The following is a 27,039-nucleotide window of genomic DNA, read 5'->3' on the forward strand; positions in this document are numbered from 1 at the left end:
TAGTTTGGGTATGTAGTGTGCTTCTAGAAATTTGGACGTTTTGCCTGGGTTTTTTAATTTGTGGGAATGCAGTTCTTTAAAGTATTCTGTTATTATTCTTTTTATTTTCATTGATTCTATTGTGATGTCATCATTTCATTTCTTATTTGTGTCACATTTTCATTTTCTCCTTTTCCCTTATTGGATTTACCAGTGTTTTATTGATTTTTATCAATTAAATTCTTTCTAGAACCATCTCCTTATCTTGTTGATTCTGTTGTTTTTCTGTTTTCTAATTTCTTTATCACTGTTCTAATCTTTATTATTTCTGTTGTTCTGGTGGCTGTAAGTTTATTTTTAGTGCTTCTCTTTCTAATTTTGTTTCTTTCGATGTGGCATTTATTGCATTAATTGCCCTCTGAGCACTGCTTTGGATGGGCCCCAAAGGCTTTGGTATGTTATCTTTTCATTCTCATTTGATTCAAGGAATTTTATGGTTTTATTTTTTATTTCTAATTATTTTACCTCTCAGTTTTTAAATAGGATGTTATTCAATTTCTATGCACTGAACTTTTTCCTATTGCTTAGTTCTATTTTCATGGCAATGTGATTTGAGAAGATGCTTTCTAGTTTCCAAGGTTCTTAGATTTGTTGAGTTTGCTTTGTGGATCAACATATGGCCCATTCTGGAGAACGTTCCATGTGTGCACTAGAAAAATAATGCATACCGTGTTATTGTTGGAGAGTGTGTTCTGTACATGTTCAAGTTGTTTGATTGTGTTTTTAATTCTTTTGTGTCTTTGTTGGGTTTATTTCTAGTTATCCTGTCCTTCCTGCTACTATTATAGAGTTTCCTATTTATCTCGTCTTTTCTGTTAAAATTTGATTTATGTATTCTGAAACTTTTTAATTGGGTGCATAGGTATTATCATGGCTGTCTTCTATGCAGAATAGAATTCAGCTCCAGTCATGCATGATGTGTCTAGTGCAAGGCACTGAGAATACAGAAATGAATAAGAAATGGCCCCTATCCTTGAAGGGCTCAATACTAAGCAAGGAAGATGAAGCTATTTGCATAGCACAACAATGTAAGACGATGGGAAATAAGGTGCATAAATGAGATCATGGTAGTATTTAACAAGGATCAATCAGAGGAACTGGGCTACATTTTATGTAGGAATGGAACTAAGGCCAGGCAAAGAGATTATAACAGTGGAAAAAGAGAAGATGTTTCCATTTTAAAAGACCATTGACCCAGTTCTAAAGGTCGATATGTATATAGGATGGGGAGGAGGGCTGGCTGCAAAGATAAGTTTGTGTGGGCAGCCATGAGAGACTGGGGTTGGGGGTGAAGTTCAAATGCAAATTTGAACAAAGTGGTATTGCAGGTTACTTTCACTCTAGTCTAGTCAGCTTCAGCATGGGTTGAAGGCAGAGGGATGCCTGAGATAACCTCTGGGACATCACAGAGCTTCTGAAGATCAGAACTATATCTAGATTTTTTTCTCACATGTCTGTCGCCCTTCTTATGTCTCTTACAGTAGCAGTAGAGATGAGGTGAAGGTGACCTCCAACCATGTATCTGTCTTTTCTCTAGTGCCCCAAACAAAGACACTGAAGAATGAGGTGATAAAGTCCGTCGTCACTCTGATTGAGGAAGATTTCCCAGTGGTGAGCAGAGAGCTCAGGGTGGGGGTTTGGAAGACAGTTGCTTTCTGGATATCTTGAAGTCATGTAAAATGGAGAGGGGGAAGGTGCTGGGTAATAGGAGGAGAGGTAGGGCACCCAAATGAAGCCAGTTCTTGGCTGAGACCCCTGCCCTTGGGTTGCAATTGTGTTATTCAAAGTCACAGAGGGTTTGAGAAGTGAAGAAGGGGTTCCTAGTCCTTTCTGAACCTTTCAGTGAACACCTGTGGAGTTCCTGTTGGCCCAAGAGCCCTAAGAATCCTAATTCTCCCCGCTGAGAACAGCTTCCTTTGGAGACAAAACCTAAATATTAGGTCTGGGCTAGGGTCGGAGAAACAGCCTTTTAAAGAAACTCCATGGGTAATTGTCTGGCCCAGCCAGGTTGGAGGCAGCAGAGACCACATCTAGCTCTGAAATGCAGAACAAAGCATTGGGACTGCTGCTGCAGGGGATCAGTAGTTTTTAGTGACAAACCAAGGACAGTGGTCCATAAAAACCTGTTGGTGAAGGGAGACAGCGGGTGGTGTAAGATATGAAAATAATAGTGATTTATCATTTATCATGGGTTCATGGGGGGGGGAGAGAAAGAGGAGCTGATAGCAAGGGCTCAAGCAGAAAGAAAATGTTTTGAAATGATGATGGCAACATATGTGCAAATGTGCTTGATACAATTGATGTACGTATTGTGCTAAGAGTTGTAAGAGTCCCCAAGTAAATGATTTAAAAAACCACCACTACCACCAACAGATTTTTGCCATCTAGTTGATTCCAACTTATAGCTACCCTAAAGGATAGAGTAGAAGCCCTGGTGTCATGGTGGTTACAAGTTGGGCTGTTAACCACAAGGTCAGCAGTATGATACCACCAGCTGCTCTGTGGGAGAAAGATGAGGCTGTTTACTCCCATAAAGAGTTCCTGTCTTGGAAACCCACAGGGTGAGTTCTGCCTTGTCTTATAGAGTGACTGTGCATTAGAACCCACTCGATGGAAGCAAGCTTGGCTTGGTTTACAGGACAGGAAGCCCATATGGCTTCCAAGGCTACAGCCCTTCATGGAAACCGGAGAAACTGTTGAGGTTGTCAAAGATTCCTTTTGTTTTTTGGTGCCAAACCTGGGACTGAAAAGATTGCTTTCATATGGATCTACACTCAGCGCCCATGGAAGCAGCTGTCAAATTGAATGATGTGTCAAATTGGGTAAATCTGCCACAAAATACCTCTTTAGAGTGTTAAAAAAGAAAGGATGTCACTTGGAGAACTAGAGTGCCCCTGACCCAAGTAAACTGCCTCATTCTCATGCAAATGCTGGATAATGCATAAAGAAGAATAAGGGGAAGAAAGGACGCATTTGAATTATGGTATTGGTGAAGGACATGGACGAAACCATGGACTCCCAAAGAACGAACCAATCTGCCTTGAAAGAATACAGCCAGAATGCTCCTTAGAAGCAAGAATGGCAAGACTTGTCTCTTTATTGGGAGGGACAAGTCCTTGGAGAAGGATAGCAAGATTGCTAAAATAGAGAGTCAGTAAAAGAAGAAGATTCCAACACGACAGAACAACACAGTGGCTGCAACACTGAGCTCAGACATAGCAATGCCTGTGAGAATGTGTGGGAGCCAGCCCACAACCAGATGAGTCCTAAGGGACAGTTGTGTAACTAAAGAGAATAAGTAAAAAGACAGACAAAAGTGTTTAGGTGTTCACCTCCTCCTTGAAGCCAGTCCCGAGAGGGCGGGGGGAGGAAGGGGGAGTGTATTCTTTCACCAACTTACATAGTCTTGGAGCATGCAAGCTCCCCTAGCTACAGACAACCACATACATAACAAGGTGGGCAGTGTCCTGACCTCGATGTCCCTGAGTTCATTGCAGGGAGTTACCTAACACCAGTGCTGGGGCAGGTAGAGGGGAGTGACTGCCCTGATCATAGAGAACAATAACAACCTGTCAGCTCCTATAGATAAAGCTGCTGGCCAGATAGTTATCAGCCTTGTGCTTGTGAGAGGTAGGACTATCAGGGGAGGATATTGTGGGGATGATTTTTAATTAGGAGAATGTGACTGGGATTCTTCTCCAACTCACAAATGTGAAGGCTCCCTCCACCCAGAATCGTGGCCTCCCAGACTTCTTTAATTTGTCCACATACACTCTTTCCCCATGCCTCGTTTCCCACAAGAATGGTGCAAGACCGGGCAATATGTGCTATTGTTGTATGCAAGGTTGTTATGACTGGGAACCAACTCAATGGCACTTTATAACAACAACAACAACAACAACACATCTTTATTGAGGCTGACTGCTTGCGTTTCCCCTTGCAGAGTGGCTCATGGGTTTGAACCGCCAACCTTTTGCTTAGCAGCGGAGTGCTTAACCATTGTGTTACCGGGGCTCCTTGGACAAAGGGCATCATCCCTACAAACAAAGTCCTTTTCCTCGGGTTAGGACTCCCTGGGTGGCACAAATGGTTCAGTGCTCAATTATTTGCCCACATGTTCCTAATTAGACACTTTAGACCTAGTTTCTATCCAGCCTCTGGTGACTCAGGCCATGGGCTGTAGGCTACTGAGACTTTATACCCTGTTTTTTGATGTGCACAACATCCTTCATAGACCACAGCAGAAGGAATCAATGTGGAAACCCCACTAAGTGAACTGGGCTCTACCTCAAACTCATCTGTAGTCCTTGGACTTGAGGCCGGAACTACCTGGTGTGCGAAGCAGCAGACCAGTGCTGTACAAAGGGTACAGAACTGATGGTTGTTGGACTACCATATGCCCTCCTTGCTTTCCTAAGATATGTACAAATCCAGTAGGTTTGGTTCTGCCACTGTCAGTGAATATTGTAGAAAGTTTCCCCTTGTCCCTTTGCTTATGTAAATAGTGTCCACTCACTTAAGAATTTCATCTGTATAAGTCAATTTTTCATGTATTGTGGTTCACAGCCAGCCTACACTTGTATAGTCTCATTTTCTCAACTGTGTTTTAAATTCTTTACCATTAGCAAAAAAAAATTAAAGTGACACTATCAATAGAATGAGGGAATGTTCTCTGACATAAAATGACAATGATGTCTCTAAGGTAAACCAGAGACAAATATAAACCACAGATATATGAATGAATTTTGGGTTCGCATTAGTTATAGCCCCAGTCTAAGAGCAATTAGTTCCTATATCATGGCCTTGCTTGATAAGGGCCCTCATAAAGAGATCACTGAAGATATGATTGCTACAGCAAAATGTGGTAAAGAAACTCAACGATGCCTGGCTAGCAGAAAGAATAGCGTCTGGGGTCTTGAAGGCTTGTCTTCAAGCAAGCAGCCATCTAAGTGAGGTGCCAACTAAGTCCACATGGAAGAAGTACACCAGCCTGTGTGATTCAAGGACTGTAAATAATATAATCCAAATCCAAAGGAAGGAAGGGTATCAGAGCTCAAATTGAGAGCACCTGCTTTGCAGAAGGCTGTGGTTGTCATTGGATGCTCCAAATCCATTAGCAGAGTGCACACATCGGTGAAGCCTCCGATCATTTCCCTCTGAGCCTAGTCTAGGGAAGCAACTAGCCGTGGGATGAGCAGAGTGTGTGGAGACAATTATAGTATCTATAACCAGGTTAAAATGTAATACTGTTTTAAAAGTTCTATCAGAAAGAGGAAAATGCTCAAAAATTGATTGTGGCAATAATTGCACAGTGATTGCTTATCTTTGTGATATGATTGGATGATTGAAATGTATGATATTTAGATTATGTCCCAATAAAATTGTTTATAAAGTTAAAAATATGGTTCAAAACCACCCAGACATGCTTCAGAAGTACAGAGCGGCAATTTGCTTCCAGGAAGTCACAGCCTAAAAATCCTATAGAGTGTAGTTCTCCTCTGCACCACACGAGATTCCCACCAGTCAACAGGCAACGGGGAGCTTACAACAGCCACAAGGTCAGTGAATGGTCCAGACTGTGAGCACTGGGCATCGAGTTTATCAGGATTCCTTTCCCGGCTTTACCTAAGAGGACAGAACATGGGACCTCTCTTATGACTCAGATTCTGTCCCCACTCAACACTTCTGTCAATTTTAATATCTATGGCACAGTGACTTAAGTCAGCCCTAGGCTTCTACCTGCAAGATCAGCTGTTCAAAGTCAGCATATACTCCTCGGGAGAAAATGAAGCTGGCTGCTGCTATAGAGATTTGCCCTCTGCGAACATAGCACATTTGGAACAACGGTAGCTGTATAGCTGATACGAAAAACATAGGCAAGCTGCTGAAAGAGAAGGACTCTTAAAATATATAATTACATACAATTGATGTATGTACATGTAAGCATTGTGATAAGAGTTGTATGAGTCCCTAATAAAAGGTTTAAATATATATATATATTTACAGTCTCAAAAGCCCTAAGGAGCAACTCTGTCCTATAGGATCCCTATAAGTAGAAATCAGCTCAATGGCAGTGGGTTTGGGGTCTGAGGCAATGGACAAGCTAAGGGTTTAATGTTCTCCAGGAGGTTGGTAGGAAGGCAATTGGGTTGGAACTCTGGGCTGAGTAGAGGAATGTCAACTTCAGTGGATGGTGACCTAACACTGGCCAGGACTCACACTGGACTTGGAGTCAGGCGATCTGGCTTCCTGGAGAACACGCTTTACCTGCTCTGGACCTGTGACCTGACATGGAACAAGAGGGGTCATGCAGGCCAACCCTCAGCCCCTTCCCATCCTGCCATGTGATAATCTCTGGCTCTACAGGCGCAGTTGCCCCTCCTGCAATTCATGGAGACCCTGGCTCAGTGTGACTACTTGGCCCTGCCTCAGGGGTGCATCCTCATTGACTACGTCATCAAGCTCATGGTCCCTAAGTCCTCAGAGACTAGTGGCCAGGCAGGTGCAGGGGCAGTGATGGGAGGGAGCAAGGACAGGGCTGGGGGTGGAAGGGAAAGACGCGGAAGGTCTGGCTGGTGTGATGGGTGAGGGGCCACAGGATTCTAAAACCCTCGGCTAGCAGTAGTGTCTGATTCAAGTGTTCCCTTTTCCTCCAGAAAGAAGAGGAGATTCAAAAGGCGTGTTCCAAAATCTTACAGATGGTAAAACAGCAGGGGGCAAAGAGGCCTCCCAATTCCTTCCCCCTCTGGTTCCGCAAATCACCACTCTGACACACAAGACTTTTTCTTCTGATTCCCTCATCACCTCCAGCAAACGCTTTGTATTGTCTCCTCCAACCTCCCCCAGCTCCCGCTAGACCAGCTCGATTGCTTGGGGGCTTCTCTGAGATGGGGAGTCTGGAGCCTTACATTTGAGGCTGATTCTGCCAATTTCTGGCTGCTGTAAAAATCCTGGAGCAAGCGGTTCTGTTCCTTCTGTACCATAGAGGGCCTTCTATGCCCAGCCTGCTCATAGCCACTTTGGTGGTGCCTGCACACTGATGCGTGGGTCAGAGTCGGGTGAAGGGCTCCCTGGGATGGGCGCTACTGTCTCAGCAAACTCCATCTCCTGGCTTTTCACATTTCTCCCGCCTCTGGAAGGGTCTCCATGGAAGGCAACTGCTTGCCACCCAATTTCAAATTTCAAGAAGCTCTGCTGTTTCATCAAACCCTTTCTTTTATCATTTTCAAAAAGGCCTTGGTTCTAGTGCTGCAGACAGTTCATGTGCCGAGTGGCTAAATGCAAGGTGGGAGGTTCTGGTCCACCTAGAGGCACCTTGGAAGAAAGGCTGGGAGAGCACGTCTGAAAAACCCAACCACTGTGAATCCTGCTGGGGGCACACAGACACATGTGGGCTTGCCGGGAGATGGAAACAACTGGCTTGGGTTATATTTTCGCCAGATGGGGATGGGGTGAGGTGTTTTATGTGTGTGTGATTTCGAAGCCCTTGCCATGTGCCCTGCCAGGTGGCCCTTCCCCACTTGGTCAACCTGGTGTGCGACCCCAACTACATCATGGCCTTTGTGCCCCTGAGTAAGACAGTCTTGGAGATGGCTCTGAAGGCCCAGTCCCGGGGACAGACCCCCTACCTCAGCAACTTCCATCTCAGCCGTAAGTACAGGCAGGGTCACTTGAAAGGGCCAGCCAGGGAGCTGCGCCTGTGTGGGTGGGGAGGCAGGAGGGTGGCAGGACTCAGGGGTCTTAGGGAAGGGGTCTGTGGGTCAGGGTGGGGTGGAGGAGAGCAATAGTGGATGGAAAGAACCCCCTCTGGAGCTCCCGATGCGCGTCCTCCTTGCCTCTGTCCTCACTGTGAAATGCAAAGCCGCTAAGACACGGTCATGACTATGCGGGCACTCCTGAACCCTTTCCTTCCTGGGCTCCAGCTCTTGGCCTCCCTCACTGCTAGCACCCCCCGCCCCCACCCCGCCCTGACTTCCAGCCCCAGTGGGAGTCATGGGTGGGGCACAGCAATGTGGTTTGAAAAAAATATTTAAGCTGAAAATAGGGTGACGCAGTTGATTTGTTTTATTTGGTTTTCTTCATGAGAAAGAAACAAAATGTCACAACCCCGTTGTCTGGGCGCTCCCTCTCGCCTGGGCTCTGCCTTGTCCGCCACAGTCCTGGGGGCTGGGGGCTGGGCATCCGAGCTTGCCCTGACTGTCTCTTCTTTCCTCTCTGATGTAGCTACCCAGTTCATCTCCCCACAGAAGGTCCTCACCTATATCGTGGTAAGTGACGCTGGGATGAGCAGTGTTTCTATCTGCCCATGCATCCTGTTGTCCATCCATCCATCCATCCATCCATCCATCCATCCATCCATCCATCCATCCATCCATCCGCCCATCCATCCATCTGCCCATCCATCCATTCATTCATCCACCCGATCAGTCCACAGAGTTGAGCTCCCCTCTCGTGCAGGCACAGACTGAACTTGGATTAAGGAGGTAGGGCCAGGGAGGAGGAGAGCCCTGGAAAGAGGTGACCTGGGCGGAAAGGGGGTGGAAACCGAAAACCTAAGGGTGGCCGTCCGGGTGTCTGGAGCATGGGGAAGGCCGGGGCGTGGGGAGGACCTGGCCTGCCTACTCTGTGGCCTCAATACGAGCTGCTGTTGAGCTTGAAAAGCACGTCTCTGTGTCTTTCTGGACCTCGTTTTCAAAGCAAGTTTATGCTTTGAAGTGCTCTCTCTGCCCAGCGCTGCTGGCCATTATGAACACTTGAAGGTCAGACAGCGTATCCTGAGGTGCTCCCGCTCTTCGTTCCCCCTCCTGTGAACGTGTAGGAGTCACCACTCACCAATGAGTGATGCAGGTAGCAATAGAAAAATAGAGTAGGTTAACTTGACCCCGGAGTCGAGGTGATGGCCCAAGGGCATCTTGGAGCCCCCTGGGGAGTTCAGCAGGTGGGAGAGAATTGGGAGGGTCTAAGTTGTAGCTCTTTCATTCTGCAGATTTGCTCTAGGTTTCTTCCCTCGAATCCTTTCTCTGCCCCTTTCCTCTGCTTGTCTCTCCTGTTTCGCAGTTGCTTTGTGTGAAACCCTACAAAGAAAATGATCTTGGTACAAGCTCCCTAAGACTACTGCATGCCTTGCACCCTATCACTTCTCTGCACCCCGTGATCCACTCAAATCTGGGCCAGCTCTGGAAGAAGGAGATACCCGAGCTGTTGCATATCCTGGATGGTGAGAAGTTGGTTGGGAAGGGAGGAGTGGAGCTGGGAAAATGGGGCAGATGCCAGACAAGCCGGAGGATAGGATGAGCCCTTCGTGAGTGAGGGGGACCAAGAGCAGCCGCTCTGTGGCTCTGAAATAGCATTCGTCTCTGCTTGTGGGGCTGTGGAGCCAAAGACCAGGGAATTGTGGCTTCTGAGTTCCTGGACCAAGAGATGTTCCTTCTTGGGGGTGACGCATCCTGGGGACACCGTGGGCTTTGGAGCCAGGCAGGCTGCAGTTTGATGCTTTCCTCTGACCTTGAGTAGCTCTGTGTGTGTGTGTGTGTGTGTGTGTGTGTGTGTGTGACTTCTGGAAAGTGGCTCATCTCTAGGAGCATCTCTGTAGATGGAGAACAGCTGCCTTCTGGGATTATTGTGAGAATTCCGCAAGACAATGCCTCCTGATGCTGTTTTATTCTTCCCTGGCCACGGCCACCGGGGTTGGCAGGTTCCCACACTCTCCTCTTTCACAGTTCACACCAAGAGGAACCTGAATCAGAAGAAGTGGGAGAACAGGCTACTTCAGGTGAGCACTTCCCAAGAGGTGCCTCACTACCAACAGGCTTCCCCCTCACACTGACCCGCTGTCAGCTTTGGGAGAAGGGGCCCCAACAAGTGGAGATGCTGAAACCTCGGTCCAGGGAACTCCCTGCCCCAGGGGACTTCTCTGTGGCACCCTGGTTTCCTGGTCCCTGCATCCCGAGTGTTGGCCTCTATCCTAAGCCTTCCCCCACCTTCTACACTGACTCGGGGAGTAAGGGACAGAGTTGGAGCTGTCTATCGTTGGGTAAGATAGGCAGCTTTCTAGGCCTGATGTTCATCAGCTGTAAAATGGGAATGGAAACTCCTGCTTCCCAGAATTAAATCAACCGGACAGGCCAATAGGCAGTTTGCTGGCATGCCTGTCATTGTAAACTCACTGCACTGTCCTTCCCAGCCCTGACCAACCCTCATTCACGCGTCCCAGCTCTTCCCACACCGTGAACACTGGCTCCCTGTTTACAGACAGTGTCCCTGACATGTCCTCTCTCGTTCCCTGGAGAGAGGAACCCTTTCACTCCCTCCTCCCCGCCATGATCGTTTCTTGGATCTTCGGGAAAAGTTTACACGGCAACACAGGTTCGCAACTTCCAGCACCCTCTGTGATTACCCCCCTTCCCTTCCTGCGCAGTTTTTAAGTCAGTCACTCATGGCCATCAGTGATGACAACTGGCTGAAACAACTCATCATCAACATCTTGGGCGAGATCAACAATCTCAGCAGTGACGGGGAGACAAAGGTGTGTGTGAGGGTGGTCAGGCTGGGCCTAGCAGCAGGGGGGGGTGCTGGCATCCAGGGCGGTGCTGGGAAAGGGTGGTAGGGATGCTCTGGAAGGTCAGGCATCACCCAAGGTCAATAGGGTACCACCACTGGTTCGTGTTTTAGGCTCTCTCAAGGACTTTGCTGTGTCCTGCCTTCACTGAGCCTCCTACCTGTTTCTGTCACCTAGTGGAGATGCTACGTGGGTGGTGACCTGAGTGAGAGATTTCAGCAACTTAATTTCAATCAGCGGTTCTTAACCCTATGGCGATCCAGTGACCCTTTCACAGAGGTCACCCAATTCATAACAGTCACAAAAGAGAGTAATGAAGTAGCAATGAAAATAATTTTATGGTTGGGGGGGGTGTCACCACAACACGAGGAACTGTATTAAAGAGTGGCGAGCGGGCGTGCACGCGTATGCGCACGCATTCGGCTCCTCACCTCGAAGTTAGAGGTCTGAGTCCGCCTCCAGGTGCCTCCAAAGGGAGGCCTGGCGATCTCGTTTTGAAAAATCGCCCACGGAGCACCGTTCTCCTCGGACCCGTGAGGTGTCCGAGTTACACGTGACTTGAGGACAACTGGTTTCTGGACAATGGCTTAGGGACCTCGTCTGGTGTTGGGACCAGAGCTGAGAAAGAAGCGGCCCCTTCCTGCACAGCGCTCATGGTCTGCTTGGTGCGGGCCCCGCCTCTTCCATTTGCTTCCCATGGGATCCGGGTCAAGTGTCTGATCTCTTCTGTTCCTCACTCAGGAAGTGGCAAAAAGAACTTCGACCTCCCTCCTCGGAGCGTGAATGAAGATCAATCAAGAGGGGGCCCCTGTGAAAGCGATTTGTAAATTCAAAGGACTAAGTAAATCTGCCTGTGAAAGAATGGTAGCCGTCAGGCTTTCGTCTTGAACCGGTTATTAGTAGGTAGAACGGACACTGACCTGTGTGGGTTCTCATGTCTCATCTCCTTGTCTTGTCCCCCAGCCACACATCTCTCTCTGCCAGAGGCTTCGTCTCCAAGGAAGGTGACTTGCTTCATTAATTTTTTAAAATACTTTTATTGGGGGCTCTTACATCTCTTACCACATCCAGTGTGTCAAGCACATTTGCACATATGTCAACATCATTTTCAAACATTCTCTTCCCACTTGAGCCCCTGATATCAGCTCCCCACTTCTTCCCCTTCCCTCCCCCACACACCCTCCCTCACAAACCCTTGATAAGTTATAGATTGTTTTCCATAGCTTACTTCGTCCTACATCGCCCCTCACCCATTTTTCTGTTATTTGTCCCTCTGGGAGGGGGTTATAGTTGATCCTTGTGATCAATTCCCCCCCCTCCTCCCACCCTCCCCTAATCCTCCTGGTATCTCTACTCTCCTTGTTGGCCCTGAGGGGTTTATCTATCCTGGATTCCCTGTGTTTCGGACTCTTATGTGTAACAGTGTGCATGTTCTGGTCTCTAATCTGATTTGTAAGGTAGAATTGAGGTCATGATAGTGGGGGAAGGAAGCACCAAAGAACTAAAGGAAAGTTGTGTGTTTCATCGGTGCTATACTGTACCCTGACTGGCTCACCTTTTCCCTGTGACCCCTCTGTGAAGGTATGTCCAATTGTCTACACATGGGCATTGAGTCTCCACCCCATGCCCCCCCCCCCACATTCACCTTGGATATGGTTTTGTTCTGGGTCTTAGATGCTTGAAACCTGATCCCATAAATAGTTCAAGGTCTGTTTGTTGGCCTTTATGAGTGTTTTCCAGTTGAGTCTGATGGGGTAACACACTCTGTCTCCCAAGTCTGTTTTTGGTATTCCCCGGGCGTTTCATCACTCTGCTCCCCCTGCTGCATGCCCTCAGTACCTGGCCCCAGCATGATGGGCCAGACCATGCACTATTCCTGCACTGTGTCTCCAGTGCTGTCCCCCGCAGCGCCATGCTTCAGTGAGGGACACCCTGTCCCGTGGTGAGGTCAGCCCTACGGTCCTCCCCACGCGTTGTCTGCTCTGAGCAGGAACATCGTCCCAGGGGCTTGGTGGGCCAGGATGTTCTCTCCTTCTTCTCCATCCCTTTGTGTTTCTCCCGTGTGCTCTAATCCAGTACACCCCTCTCCCCAGGCTGTAACCCCAGTGTTGTCTTCTGAACTGCATTCTTCTGAGGGAAGGGGGGTTGTCAACATAGTTTGATGTGAATCATCTTTATGAGGCAACTTCTGTAGGTCAACCAACTTAGTGAGTGGTCCACAGAGGATACAAAAGCTAGACGAGCAGGGATTCTGAATTTATGAGCTCAGTGTTTAGAAAGATGGGCTGGTCTAGTCTGAATTGAGAAGTCATGGTAGTGGGGGGTGAGGAAGCCTCAAGGAACCAGAGGAATATAGTGTGTTTCATCGATGCTTTACTGTACCTTGGTTGACTTATCCCTTCCCTGTGACCCCTCTGTGGGGGGATTGTCCCATTGTCTACAGATGGGCTTTGGATCCCTGTTCCAAACCCCACCCCCGTTCTCAAAATATGTTTTTATTTGTTTGTTATGTATCTGCTGATGCCTATTACCCAGTCCTTCTGATTCCTCATGATCGCACCAGCCGTGTGCTTCTTCCATGGGGACTTGTTGCTTCTCTGCTGAATGGAGGCTCGTGTAACTTCAAGCCTTTATGACCCCAGATGCTGTATCTTTTAATAGCTGGGCACAGGAGTTGGAATATTGATTCCAGAAGGGTAGGGGGAAGAAGGGGAGAGGACGGGAGAAGGGGGAACTGATCGCAATGATCGACACATAACCATGCACCCCTCTCCAGGGGGAAGAACAACAAAACATGGGGGAAGGGAGACAGCAGTCAGTGTGAGATGAAAACAATAACAATGTACAATCTATTAAGGGGTGATGAGGGGGGGGAAGGGGGGAAAGAGGAGCTGATATCAGGGCTCAATAGAAAATAAATGAAGTAAATAGAAAAGAATGAAGGCAACATATGTATAAATTGGCCTGATGCAAGCGATGTAACGATTGTGACAATAATTTTAAGAGTCCCCAATAAAATGAATAAAAAACAAAACAAACCCAAACCTTTTGTAAAAAGATGGGCTGGGTGTCAACAGTGGACCAGGCACTGTGCTCGATGCAGGAGACGCATATGAAAGTCGCAGTCCCGGCCTTTTGGGGAAACACTGTCTGCTCCAAAAGGAAACGTGCCACTATCATCAGGGTGATGAGCTAGTGTAGAAACAGAAGGGCGTGTCCACTCAGCCCAGGCGGGGAGCTGGGAGTGAGAGCGAGAGCTGTGTTCTTCATCCAGCTCTGTTTGCCCTGCTTTTAGCATGGACAGTCTCAGTCCTGGGGAAACGGTCAAGAGGCCACCTAGCTAGGCAGTAAAGTCAGAATCCCAGGCCAGGTTTCCTCGAAGCAGAGCTGGAGGCAGGGCGTCTTGTGCAAGGGCTTCCAGGAGAAGCTGGGGAAGGAAGGAGCAGCTGAGAAGACAGAGTTTCTGAGAAGGCTGGTCTCCGTCTGGTCCCGGGGAGCTCAGTGTGGAAACCGCACCGTAGGCTCGATCCAGCTTTGATGAGAGAGGGTGGTGGTGGTCTTTTTTATCCAACACACCCATGTCTGTCGCTGATGGCAGGCTTCCATGGTGGCTATGGGGCAAGAAGGCCAGTGGGAAGTTTTTTTGTTTGTTTGTTTTGTTTTTTAAGTGGGAAGCTTTAAACTTCCCCACAGGACCAGGCAAAGAGGCCACCGTGACCCAAGGACCCAGAGAAGACTGAAGATGGGGACACCTGGTGCCTGCAGCTAAAAGAGAAAGGGCCTTTGGATCTGTATGGGCCACCAGCTCACAACGGTGACCCCTTCTGCAGACCCATGTGCTTCCCCCGAGCTTAGCTCCAAAGTGTTTTTGAAGATTGCCTTGCTAGACCTCGTCCCCCAAGCTGTTCTTCCAAGACACCCCGGGGTGGACTTGAACCCCCAGCCTTTTTGTTGGCAACCACACAGGGCTTCCAAGCGAGCATAAAGATCATTATACTATTCCCACTGGGAAGCTGACGGATACAAGTTTAAGGACAGTTTTTCTTACCTAGTTCAGCAGTTCTCAATCTGTGGGTCACCACCCCTTTGGGGATGGAACTACCCTTTCACAGAGGTCGCCAGATTCATAACAGTAGCAAAATGGCAGTGATGAAGTAGCAACAAAAACAATTTTATGGTTGGGGGGGTCACCCCAACATGAGGAACTGTATGAAAGGGTCGCGGCATGAGGAAGGTGGAGAACCACTGACCTAGTCGAACGAGGGAAGAATGTGTGTCAGAGAACGTTTCGTCAGCATGGCATCGAAGAGGAGTTGGAAATCCAGCTCTCTCTTCCCAGTGCTTGAGCCCCAGACCCATGAGATTGTCATTGTGTCAGAAGGCCCAGAAACCCAGGGACCCGTGTGAAGGATGGAATGGTAAGAAGTGGGGACTTGATTACAAATCGAATCAAGGCTGCTCTGAGTTCTGCTCACCCTGTGCCCTACTCCTCTGGGCGCTGCTCAGTGCCCTTGAGCCCCTGTGACTGACAGAGGATCCCTTGTGCTCCAGGCTAGAGCTGCCCCACCAGGTTGTCTTGGCTGCCGCCTTGTGGAAGCGGATGGCCAGGCCTTCCTGCCACAGGGCCACTGCCTGAACTTGAACCACTGACCTTTTTGGTTAGCAGCCCAGAACATAACCGTTGTGCCACGAGAGATCCTTCTGCCCCTTGCAGGTTTTCCTATATAAATTCTTTGGCTTTGCCCTGCGGACCTCAAACAATCAGAGACTGGTGAGGCTGATGCTCACCACCATCCTAAAGACGAATCACGAGGAGCTGCTGGACAAGGAGGTGAGGGGAGGGCCCTGGGAGAAGAGAAGGGGCAGTTGGCTTGAAAGGCAGGATGGCCAAGGGGCAGAAAGCTTGGCCCTTTCCGGCCAGATCTCTAGGGGTGTGTTCCTGGGATAAGTTAGGGGACCTCCCTTTCTGCACCTCATTTTTCTTCTGTAAAACGGGGCTGGGGCTCTGACCTCCTCAGAAGATGCTCTCTTAGAAGCACTTTATTTTGAAGTAATCTCACACTTAAAGAAACACGTTAACCCCAGATCCACCGAAAAAGTAAATTCACTGCCTTTGAGCTGATTCTGACTCTTAGCAACCTTACAGGACAGAGGAGAACTGCCCTATGCATTCCGAGACTGGAAATCTTTACCGGAGCAACTGGGGTTTCCAACTGTGCCTCTGCGGTTGGTGGCCCCACCTGTAACCCACCACACTCCCAGGGCTCCGCTGAAGAGAGAAAGAAAGAAAAAACGTACACAGGATTTCTGTATACGCCTCCCAGCTTCCGAAAGGGGTGCATTTCACTGTGCTCTGCCACCTCCCCTTCCTGCGCCCTGTTATTTGCATATTAATGACATACTATTATTGTATTCTGGATCAGTTTTGGAAGTTGCAGCCGTGAGGCCTATTTACTTACTCTACATATTTTAGGGTACATCTCCTCAAAATATTCCTTGACATCACTACTGTCCGATGGTCAAAGGCAGGAAATGAGTGCTGCCCTTCAAAACCCATCGGCTTTGCTCCACCAAATGTTGTTTACAGCAAATACCCCCCCCCCCACTTTTTCTGGTCTAATATCAAGTTCTGGATCAAATAGCGCATTTTGTTGTCATTGTTCTGGAATGTCCTTGGTCTAGACCAGTCCCTCGGGCTCTCTTTGTCTCTCAGGAACTTGGCCGTTTAAGAGAGTACAGACCCTTTGTTTTGTGGACTGCCCCTCAGCTTGGGCTTGGCTCCTGTTGCCTCGTGACTAGATCTAGGTTGTGCATTTTTTTGGCTGGAATACCACGAGTGATGTGTGTCCCACAGTGGTTTTGAGGATGAGCGACATAAAAGCATGTAGAACAGAGCCTGGTACCCAAAGGCTCCCTCTGTGTTGACTGCTGGTGGCTGTTGGGGTCACATTGCCCTCATGCCCTCATCCCTACAGGATGTCACTTCTGCTAGAGTTTCAGGAGCATCTCTCCCCACTGTGGCCAGCATCAAATGTCCACAGAGCCCACGTAAATAAGATACTTGCCCCTGGGCTCACATTGCAGGCTGTACAACCGGGGAAACAAGACATGAACAGAAGAACACAGTTCAATAGAGCATCACTGCCGTCTTGCCTCTTCTGAGCCTACAGGACAGAGTAGAGCTGCTCCACAGAGTTTCCAGGGATTTCAATCATTGCAGAAGCACACTGTGACATCTTCTTCCTCTGGAATGGCTGGTGGGTTTGAACTGTCAAACTTGCAGTTAGCGGTCCAGTGTTTTACCCACTAAGCCAACAGAGCTGACTAGACAGAGTAGTCTTACTTAAGGCTATGGCAGTGGACAGGGACACAGAGTGACTGTTTGGTGGTGGTTGGGACTTGAGCCTAGTTTAGGAGAAGGAGGGGAGCAGGTAATATGATTTGGACATAACATTGTGGGCCAAGACACAGGGGAAGAACTTTGGGGGCATTGCTGGGGAGCAGCTGGTGATCTGGCTTGGGTGGGATTGGGACAAACTGATGTGGGAAGAAAGAGAGTGAGGAAAGATGCTGCCTGGGGCTGGTGTGCTCGGTTGGACAGATCATTGCATCCTTTTCTGAGATGGGGCAGCGATGAGCAAAGGGAGGAATAAGATGCTGCATGCAACTTCGGGTACAAAGAGTTTGAGGTGCTGTTGGGAGAGTCAGGTGGAGAGGTCACGCATGTGGGTCTAGGACTCCTGTCTGGGGAGGCTCAAATCTAGATTTGGAGGGGGGTTCTATTTCCCTTTGTCTGCAAAATGCAGATGATAACAGCAAGCTCCGAACTTTACTGTGAGCTTCTTTGAGACAACACATGTAAGACTGGCACTCCCTGAGCACTAGCATGGGCAAGTTATGGCGATGGCGAGGGAAGCCCGTGCATGGAAGCCCATGGCTAGGGGGGCTGGGTATGAGAAGAGGAGCAGAATAGAACTCTATCCCACCCCTTCTGACATTCAGCTACCCTCTGCTTTCTACCCAGGCAAAAATGTCCCTCTGTTTTTTGACCAAAAGTGTACAAGGCCCACTCACCCCTCAAACCTTGAGGAACAACCTCCACTTCCCCGTTACTTTGCTTTCGGTTGCAAACCATCTTATTGGCATCTCCTCCCCCAGGGAGAATCCTCCAGGAGCTCGTCGGCAAACTCTTGGTTCTTGTGCGTCTGTCTTGAATGTTGAGTGATGCACCTTTTTGAGTGAGCTCTCGGGATTGGCTCAACAGACCAACATTTACATGAAGAGAGCCTACAACCGGGCAAAAGGATTTAAGCTAGCGGCTGTTCCTGGCAGGAACTATGGAGTCCCCTGCTCTCCATTGATCTTCCAGCTCCCCTAAATCGTTCATTCCCAGATCGACACTTCTAGGCCCAGCATTCAGACCTATCAACAACTACCAACCTTTCCCACTCACTTAGCCACCATTACACCATACACAGTGCGTTCAGGAAGCCATCCCTCCCCTTACAACCCCTAGACAAAGCTTCCTTCTCTACCTGCCCACTTGGGTCAGAATTCCTGCTGTTTCCTGGTCTTTGAGGCTAGAAGGATGGGCAATGTCCCTTCCCTCCCTTCTGTGACCTCTCTCTTTCTCATTTGCCATCCAGGTGTCTGTCCCAGGTGCGCTTGTTCTATTCACGGGGCGTGTTCTTCCTTTCCGTCTCGACCTCGGTCAGAACAACCTTTCTCTGAATTCCGAATGCATATACGCATGATCTATTCTGTAATGTAATGTAGGACCCGGTAATCTCGAGGATGTTGTGATTGTGTGCCTCTAATTTTTCGTTATCTGGAATAATTTTCTTCTTAAATTACTTTTGGCAAGGATGTTTGGTTATCTCCCTGGATTTCAAACAGTTCTGGTCTGGTGGTCCAAATTTCTCTTCTCTTTCTTCCTCTAAATCCCCAGTCAGGGTTAGTGGTGTGTGGGGGGGAGGGGCCGGGGGTGGGAGTGCATAGTAGGTGCTTGGCTCTCCTTAAGCAATGGCAAGGGGCTGGGACTATCTCTGTTACAGGGCATTGCTGTGGCATTCAGCACCGTGTCCCGGAGATATCTGAAGATGACCCTGGACAAGCTGCAAGAGTTCAGCACTATACTCACCAAGGACACATCGCCCATTCTCATGCGACTGCAGGTGATGTAGGGTTGTGCCAGCCTCCCATCCAGAGCCTTCCATCACTGCAACCTTTCCCCTTCTCTAAGACCTCGAGACTCACCCAGAATGCCCCCTTTCTTCCTCTGGTCAACCTTGAGAAGGTTTCATGGTCTCCACCCTTTCCCGGACTCCCTCCCACTCCTGCTTCCGGCCCTGGTAGCATCACTTCCCTCCAGCCCCCATCACAGCTCTACTCTGCCAGCTACTCAGCATTCGCTAACCCGTCTCCCCTTCTGTGGCCTCTCTGAGCCTTGGCTTCCCCAGCAGGCCCAGAGGAGAAGGTGAGGAGAAGGTAAGCGTCACCCTTTCTCTTACAGGAAGACCAGCAAAAGGAATGGGGGCTGGTCTGCGACACCCTCTACTTAAGCTATAGTAAGATTATTTTAGAGACAAAGGCATCCGTGTGCGTGTATCTAGATGACATCTTGATCTTGGTGCTGCAACACTACAGCAACTGCATTGTGGAAAAGGTACTTCCCACCTGCTCTATGTCTTCACCACCCCATCCCTGCCTTCCTCTTCCCTTCCCTTCAGAAGAAAAAGGGCAAGCCTTGAATGAGGCTCACTGGGTGGGGCTATGATAATGACTTTGTCTCCCTCATTTCAAGCCTGCTACTTAACCCAAGGGAGCCCTGGTGGTGTAGTGGTTATAGGTTGGGCTGTGATTCCCCAAGGTCTATTGTTCGAAATCTCCAGCTGCTCTGTGGAAGAAAGATGGGGCCTACCACTCCTATAAAGAATTCTTGTCTTGGAAACCCACAGGGGCAGTTTTACCCTGCCCTAGAGGGTCTCCATGAGTGGGCATCGACTTGGTGGCAGTGAGTTTCAGCAGAGACATAATATCTTGAGAGATAAAGAAGCCAGACATATCTGCATTCAAAAGTTACACAAAGAGGACTCTTCATAGAGGAAGTTGGTGGCTGGGGTTGACCTTCCTTGCTGCATAAGGCCACAGGCTTTCCCTGTCCTGAGCTGCCCGAAGAGAGGAGGTGTAGGGATCAATCTAGGGAAGGCTAATGAGACTTAGCTCCCCAGCTCGGGTTCTTGGGTCGGTAGTGCCCCCTGGCTCGAGGGCATTCCGACCCTGAGAGGTCTCTGAGCATACTTGCTGGTTCAGGATAAGAACCTGAAGCTGGATTACCTGAACTCCCTCGGCAAGCTGACACGCACCATGAGCAACCTGTCCGGCACCCTGCAAGTCCCGCTCCCCCACAAAGTGGAAGTTGTAACCTTCATGATGGTAAGCGACACTCAAGGGGAACAAAGGTGTAGATGAAGAGAGGAGGTGACTGCTGAGTGGGGAGGCGTGGTTGGGAATAGGAAGAATGGATTGTCTTTAAATGTCGAGTCTTTGTAAATATTTGAAGATTCTAGGTAGCACTTTGTTGCGAATATAGTCTGGGAGGGCAGGAAGGGGAGGGATGGCATTTTTATTATGTTTTAAAAAACACTCATGATACCATTTGTCTTTGTGTGGGGGGGCGCCACAGGCACTGATCAAGGAGGAGCCAATGAACTGTATCTCCAGCTCCATTAGGCAGAAGGCCATGGGCATCATCACTGACTTCAAGTAACAACGTGGCCCCTCTCTATCCTCCTTGCTCTGCCTTTATCTCACTGCGCACTTCTTAGTCCCTCCTCACCTCTCACCAACCTCCGTCTCTCCCTAAAGTAGGGGTCCCCAGGAGGCAGTGGATGTCTACTGGACAAGGTCTGCTGCTACTTGGGGTCAATGTTGTTGAGTGATATTTTGGGAGCACCTGGCAGAGACGGAGTCTCACGCTCGCTGTGCTGCCGCATTCCAGGCTCGCTTTTGCTTTCAGTGTTATCCTTGACTCAGTGTCTCCGTCCCTGGGTCCAGGGACAAGCAGAAGAGTAACCTTTCAGTGCTGGCCCTTATACTTCCTTAAATATTCGGTCAACTGAAAAGTAACATGTCACCCCTAAAATATCAGGCCCACTTGTCTGCAAAAAATAGGCTTCCCTTTATTCCTTACTGTTCACCTTTCTGGGTCCCCCCCCTTTTCGCATCTAGTTATCTTTTCTTCTGTTATCTCCTTCTTTTGGGACCAATGCCCCCTCTGTCTCTTCTCTATCTTTCTTTCTCTCTCTCTCTCTTTCTCTCTCTCTCTCTCTCCACTTTGTCTCACCTTCCCTGCTACAGCTATTGTTTCTGGCCACCATTTAACGGCCACTCTTCTGCTTCTCCCTGAATCTTAGGTACTTCAAGCCCCTCTTAGTTCCAGATGAAAGAGAGGAGCTGCTTCAAACCTGCTACAAGCGAGTGCTCTGCCTGCCACCCGTAGATGTTATGAACAAGGAAGCAGCCAATCCCACGGAAGCCCAGGCCAATGCGGTAAATGGTTGTCAGTCTCTGAGAGGGTGAGAAGTACACGTGGGGCAATTTTGGTGTAAAAACCTTACATTTCCTCGCTTCATGAGGGCCATGCATTGGTTCCCACCGCCACCCCTTTAGTATCTTAGTACAAATACAGACATTCCATCCTCTCCTTTATAATTGTCGTACAAATGAACCCAGATTGGAAGGTTCAAACCTGATTTCATAAAAGGCCCACGAGGAAATAAATCGGGGAAGTACAATAGTGAGGAAGCGGAGTTCGTTTCCACTGAGGGGAGGAAGAGGAATTAAAATTCATGTGTGCATTCATTTGCTTCCTAGGCACCTCCTCCACAGTCTCTAATTGCTCCTTGCTCTGGACGGGCTGCTCTTTGTTTTATTGATGATATGATCTCTTTAATTTCTTCGAGTATATCAATAAGACTTTATAAACACGTTTTCATGGTGAATCAGGCAGGGATGTGCGTTTCAGATCATCAGTTGTCTATTCAAGGCTTAACCCCTTACCACGCCTTCTACTAGCTTGCACTAGGCTCCTCCCTTTACCCAAGTGAATGAGTGAACGTCTGGCGGCTTCCCTTTAGCCTAGTACTTCACCTTCCTTCCCTTCCCGCCCCTCCCCCCACTTGGTAACTGTCAAAGCCTGAGCCTTTTGGTGTGAATGTGTCTTAATTTTTCCTTTAAAAAAGAGGATTCAAAAAAATTAAAAATATTTTAAAAATGAGGATTCATAAAATGTATTTTCTTTTGTGGTTGACTAATTTCACCCAGTGTAATGTGCTCCAGGTCGGTTCATCGGGTGGTCCGTCAGTACTCTTTAATGATGCGTTGTGTGTATTTAGCAATGTTTCTTGCTTTTCTTCTTATTTTTAAAGATCATTTTATTGGGAGCTCTTATAGCTCTTATAACAATCCATAAGCAATTGTATCAAGCATATTTGTACATATATTCCCATCATTGTTTCCTAAACATATACATTCTATTTCAGTCCTTGGTATCAGCTCCTCTTTTTACCCTCCCACTCCCCTCTCCTCCTTGTAACCCTTTGATAAATTATAAATTGTTATTAATTTCATTTCTTATATCAACCTTTGTCTCCCATCTCCCAGTTTCTTGCTCCCTTCTCTCCCCACCGTCCCCGTAAGCTCCTGGTATCGATACTCCCATTTCTGTTCCTGAGGGGTTTATCAGACCTGGATTCCATGTGTCCTGAGTTCTTATCTATACTTGTGCACATGCTTCCGCCTAGTCCGCAAGATTGGGGTCATGGAAGTGGGGGGTGAGGAAGCCTCAAGGAACCACAGGAAGAAAGTGTTTTATCCATACTTCATCCTCGTTGACCCTTCTGTGAGGTGATGACCCGCTGTCTACAGATGGGTTTTGGGTCTCTGCTCTGACCCCTTTGTTCTCAACAATATGTTATTTTGCCTATTTGTTTGCTTGTTTTGGGTCTTCTGATGCCGGTTACCTGATCCTGTTGATACCTTATGATCACACAGGCTGGTGTGTTTCTTCTAGGTGGGCTTGTGGCTTCTCTGCTGGATGGCTGCTTGTTTAACTTCAAGCCTTTAAGACCTCAGACACTGTATCTTTTGATAGCTGGGCACCATCAGCTTTGTTCACCGCATTTGCTTGTGTACCCATTTTGTCTTCAGTGATAGTGCTGGGAGGATGAGCATCTGTGACAGATAAGTTTATTGTGTCAATCTGGCCAATAGGAACACGTGGGATTAATCAGGTTGCAATATGATTAGGAGGACAAAGAGATACATGGCTCTGCAAGACCCATCCCTCTCTCTCTTACGCTCTGGTGATTGGAGCATGCTGTTGCTACTATAGCTAGAGCTCTGCCCCAACCTGTGAGCTACACTACCTGTGAGCCTAGCCAATCCATGGATTGTGTCTGCTAGAGCTTGAGGTTCTTTTGAGACCTGCTTCACCATGCTGCTGGTGTGCACATTGCTTGAACTTGAGGGGGGTGAATTCTGTCGCCTTGCACTGGTTTTGTTCAATATCCCATCCGGGCCTGCTTCACTAAATTTGAGGCTGGTGAATTCTGTCGCCTTGCATGGGAGGGAACATATGGGTTGATGATCCAGAAGAGGAGGATTTCAAGCCTGTAGAGTTGATTGAGCCACCTAGTCAATAGATCCACCCCTTCCACCTGAGGAGATTAAGCCACTCGTACTTGAGTAAAGACAACTCACACCTGATCAGATTAACCAAACTGTTCAAGCTGAAATACCAGGTGGGGCTGCCTCTGGAGCACTGCCTGGGGGAGACGCCTTACAAGATATTGTTGAGAGCCCTCAGGAAACATCTCCACCACCCACTGGTTCCTTTAGACCTGTAACTAAAATAATAGTCTCAGAGTGTTCCTAAAGGTGACTCAGCAAGAAGTGTGCTATACTCATAAAGATCTGTTTGAGTTTTCTAATACGTACAAACAGCAGCCTGGGGAATATCCCTGGGAATGGCTACTAAGGGTGTGGGGTTCCGGTGCAAGGAATGTAATATTAGACCAGTCTTAGTTTCTTGATATGGGGCCCCTAAGCACAGATTCTTCTTTCAGTGTCTCAGCAAGAGAGGTTAAGAGAGGATCTATTCTTTATTTGGTTGGTTCACTGAAGCCTGGGCTGCCAGATGGCCTAGATTAGACCACCTTGAGGTACCTGACCTACCTTGGCACACTGTAGAAGAAGGCATCCAAAAGCTTAGAGAAATTGGTATGTTGGAATGGATCTATCAGGATATTCTCATAGACCCAAAAAGGGGTGTCCTGAGGATATACCTTTCACCACAACCATAAGGAACACGTTTGTGAAGTGGGCCCCAGCATCACTGAAGACTCCTGTGACTGCTATTTTATGTGGACCAGGATTAACAGTGGGAACTGCCCTAAGCGAACTCTGACATTTGCCTACAATGGGGCTGATTGGGCCCCATGGTGGTAGAGGACAGGTGTCAACACTGAATCAACAGAGACAGGGTGGGTGTGGTTATCCTTATAGACAGTAGGTTTCAGTAGTAATCAAAACAACCTGTCGCCTATGGACTTATGGCATTGGCTAATTAGCCACAGTGTCCCTAGAAGTGAAATGCATGGGAAACCTACTAAAAATTTATGTGATCTATACAGACAGAAGAATGCTAGATTAGGTGAATGGCAGAACAGGAGTCACGATCACTCAGTCAATTCCCAGACCTGAAGGGACAAGTAAGCTACATGAAGAAGTGGCCCAAATGCCCACAGCCTCCACTCTTGTTACAGCACCTTCCTTCTTCCAGTCTGCACCTATGACCTCTTGGGGGGTTCCTTTGTGGGGTACCAGTCCCCACAATCGAACAGGTCCAAGGGGTGGCTGTATAATTGAGGGGTAAAATGAAAGAGACATTAGACAAGATAAAGCATGCACCCGCTCACCTCTGGGAAAGCTATGATCTCAGCAGCCAGATCTGTGTGGAGGGAGAGAGAATGTATTTCCAATGAAGGCTTTTATACATTCAGGGGACGTGCAAGCTCTTCTAATTACAGGTAACCACATGCATAACAGGAAGGCGTTGTCCAGTAGGCATACATGTAACATGAGGGGGATGAGCCAGGGGTGTACACACAATAGGAAGGGGAGGCACTAGGAGTATATATGTGACAAGATGAGTGGACTCTAGAGTCAAGATGGCAACCTAACTTTGGTCCTTCCTGAGTTGGCTTGACCTTTTCTTGGGCCCTCCTTCAGGGGAACAATCCAGCATCCTTAACAGAAGGGAGTGGGCCCACCTAGGGTGGGAAAGAACTATTGGGTCTGATTGCTTTAGATGGCTGATAATGCTCAGGGAGCCACCCTTCAAGCAGTTGACATCCAAATACATAGTCATTGACCATGTGTTAGCAAGCAGCTTCTTAGCTTTGGCATACATTGTGGGGGAAACAACCTGGGAAATAACTTCTCTGTTTCCCACATTCTTTATGTTAAGTTAACTGAAGAACAGAAAAATCATGCTTGGTTTACGGATGGCTCTGCATGATATGCGGGTGCCACTCGTAAGTGGACAGCAGCAGCAGGGATCTCCCTAAAGGACAGTGGTGAGAGGAAATCCTCCCAATGAGCAGAACTTCGAGTGGTGCACCTGGCCGTTCAGTTTGCCTGGAAGGAGAAATGGCCAAATGCTAGACTGTATACTGATTCATAGTCTGTGGCTAATGGCTTGGCTGGATGGTCAGGGAAATGGAAGGAAAATGATTGGAAAATTGGTGAAAAGGAGGTGTGGGGAGGAGGTATGTGGACAGATCTCTCTGAATGGGCCAAGAAAGTAAGGATAATCGTGTCTCATGTGAACGCTCACCATAGGGTGACCTCTGAACAGTCACGTGGATAAGATGGCATGCACTGTGGAGACTGGTCCTCCCCTTTCCTCTGTCACTCCTGTCCTTGCCAAATGGGCACATGAACAAAGTGGACATGGTGGCAGGGATGGAGGCTATGCAGGGAAACCGGAACATGGATTTCTACTCACCAAGTCTGACTTGGCCACTGCCACTGATGAGTGCTCATTTGCCAGCAGAAGAAACCAACATTGAGACCAAGATCTGGAGCCATTTCTCAGGGAGATCAACCAGCAACCTGGTGGCAAATTGATTACATAGGACCACTTCCATCATGGAGGGAACAGCATTTTGTTCTTACTGGAATAGACACCTACTCTGGATATGGATTTGCCTTCCCTGCACGCACGATGCTTCTGTCAAAACTACTATTCGTGGACTTACAGAATGCCTCATTCACTGGTATGGCATCCCACATAGCATTGCTTCAGATCAAGGAACTCACTTTACAGCAAATGCAGTGCGGCAATGGGCCCATGCCCATGGAATCCACTGGTCGTATCATGTTCCTCATCATCCTGAAGCTGCTGTCTTGATAGAACAATGGAATGGCTTCCTAAAGACACAATTATGGTGCCAACTAGGTGGCAACAACTTGTGGTGCTGGGAAATGTTCTCCAGGAAGCTGTATATGCTCTAAACCAGCGCCAATATATGATGCTGTGTCTCCTAGAGTCAGGAATCATGGGTCCAGGAACCAAGGGGTGGAAGCTGGAGTGGCGCCACTCAATATTCCTCCTAGTGATCCACTTGCAGCATTTTTGTTTCCTGTCCCAGCAACCCTATGCGCTTCAGGCCTGGAGGTCCTGGTCCCGAATGAAGGAACTCTCCCAACCAGAAACACAGCATGGATTCCACTAAACTGGCAGCTGAGAATGCTCCCTGGGCACTTTGGACTTCTCATGCTTTTGGATCAACAGGTCAGGAAGAGTGTCACTGTACTGAGTGATGTGATTGATCCTGATTACCAAGGAGAAATTGGACTGGTGCTACATAATGGAGTTAAAGAATATGTCTGGAATCCAGGAGATCCCATAGGCTGTTTTTTAGTATGACCATGCCCTGTGATTAGAGAAAATGGTAAACTACAGCAACCCAATTCTGACAGGATGTCTAACGACCCAGACCCCTCAGATTGAAGGTGTGGGTCACCCCTCCAGGCACACTGAGGTGCTGGCAGAGGGCAAAGGAAATACAGAATGAATAGTAGAAGGTAGTTCTACCTATCAGTTACGACCACGTGCTCTATTGCAAAAGCAAGGTTTGTGATTGTCAGTTTATCTTCTTTATATGTGCTTATTGAATATCTTTCCTTTGTTCATGTATGATGTACCAGATACAATTAGATTCAGTGTGTTTTCATCTATATGTATGATAGATGTATGATGTTAGGTGTAAGAATGATTTCATTTATGTCTGGATATTATATATGGCTAAAGAATTGTGTACAGGTGCCAAGCTTGCAAGGGGTGGACTGTGATAGGTAGGTTTCTTGTGCCAACC

The 27,039-nt window shown here is 48.1% G+C and overlaps 1 protein-coding gene across 1 annotated transcript in view; it reads left to right on the forward strand.

The window, feature by feature from the left end:
• The window catches only part of LOC142451683 (maestro heat-like repeat-containing protein family member 1), an 82,938-nt gene that overhangs the window by 21,294 nt on the left and 34,605 nt on the right, over positions 1-27,039 (forward strand). Inside the window, 13 exon segments of the mRNA XM_075553390.1 lie at positions 1,577-1,650; positions 6,406-6,537; positions 7,545-7,689; positions 8,197-8,306; positions 9,097-9,256; positions 9,759-9,811; positions 10,457-10,564; positions 15,312-15,428; positions 18,652-18,771; positions 19,110-19,262; positions 19,910-20,032; positions 20,283-20,362; positions 21,013-21,148. Coding sequence (XP_075409505.1) covers positions 1,577-1,650; positions 6,406-6,537; positions 7,545-7,689; positions 8,197-8,306; positions 9,097-9,256; positions 9,759-9,811; positions 10,457-10,564; positions 15,312-15,428; positions 18,652-18,771; positions 19,110-19,262; positions 19,910-20,032; positions 20,283-20,362; positions 21,013-21,148 — 1,511 coding nt within the window.

Source organism: Tenrec ecaudatus, chromosome 6, assembly GCF_050624435.1.
Source record: "Tenrec ecaudatus isolate mTenEca1 chromosome 6, mTenEca1.hap1, whole genome shotgun sequence".
Lineage (NCBI taxonomy): Eukaryota > Metazoa > Chordata > Mammalia > Afrosoricida > Tenrecidae > Tenrec > Tenrec ecaudatus.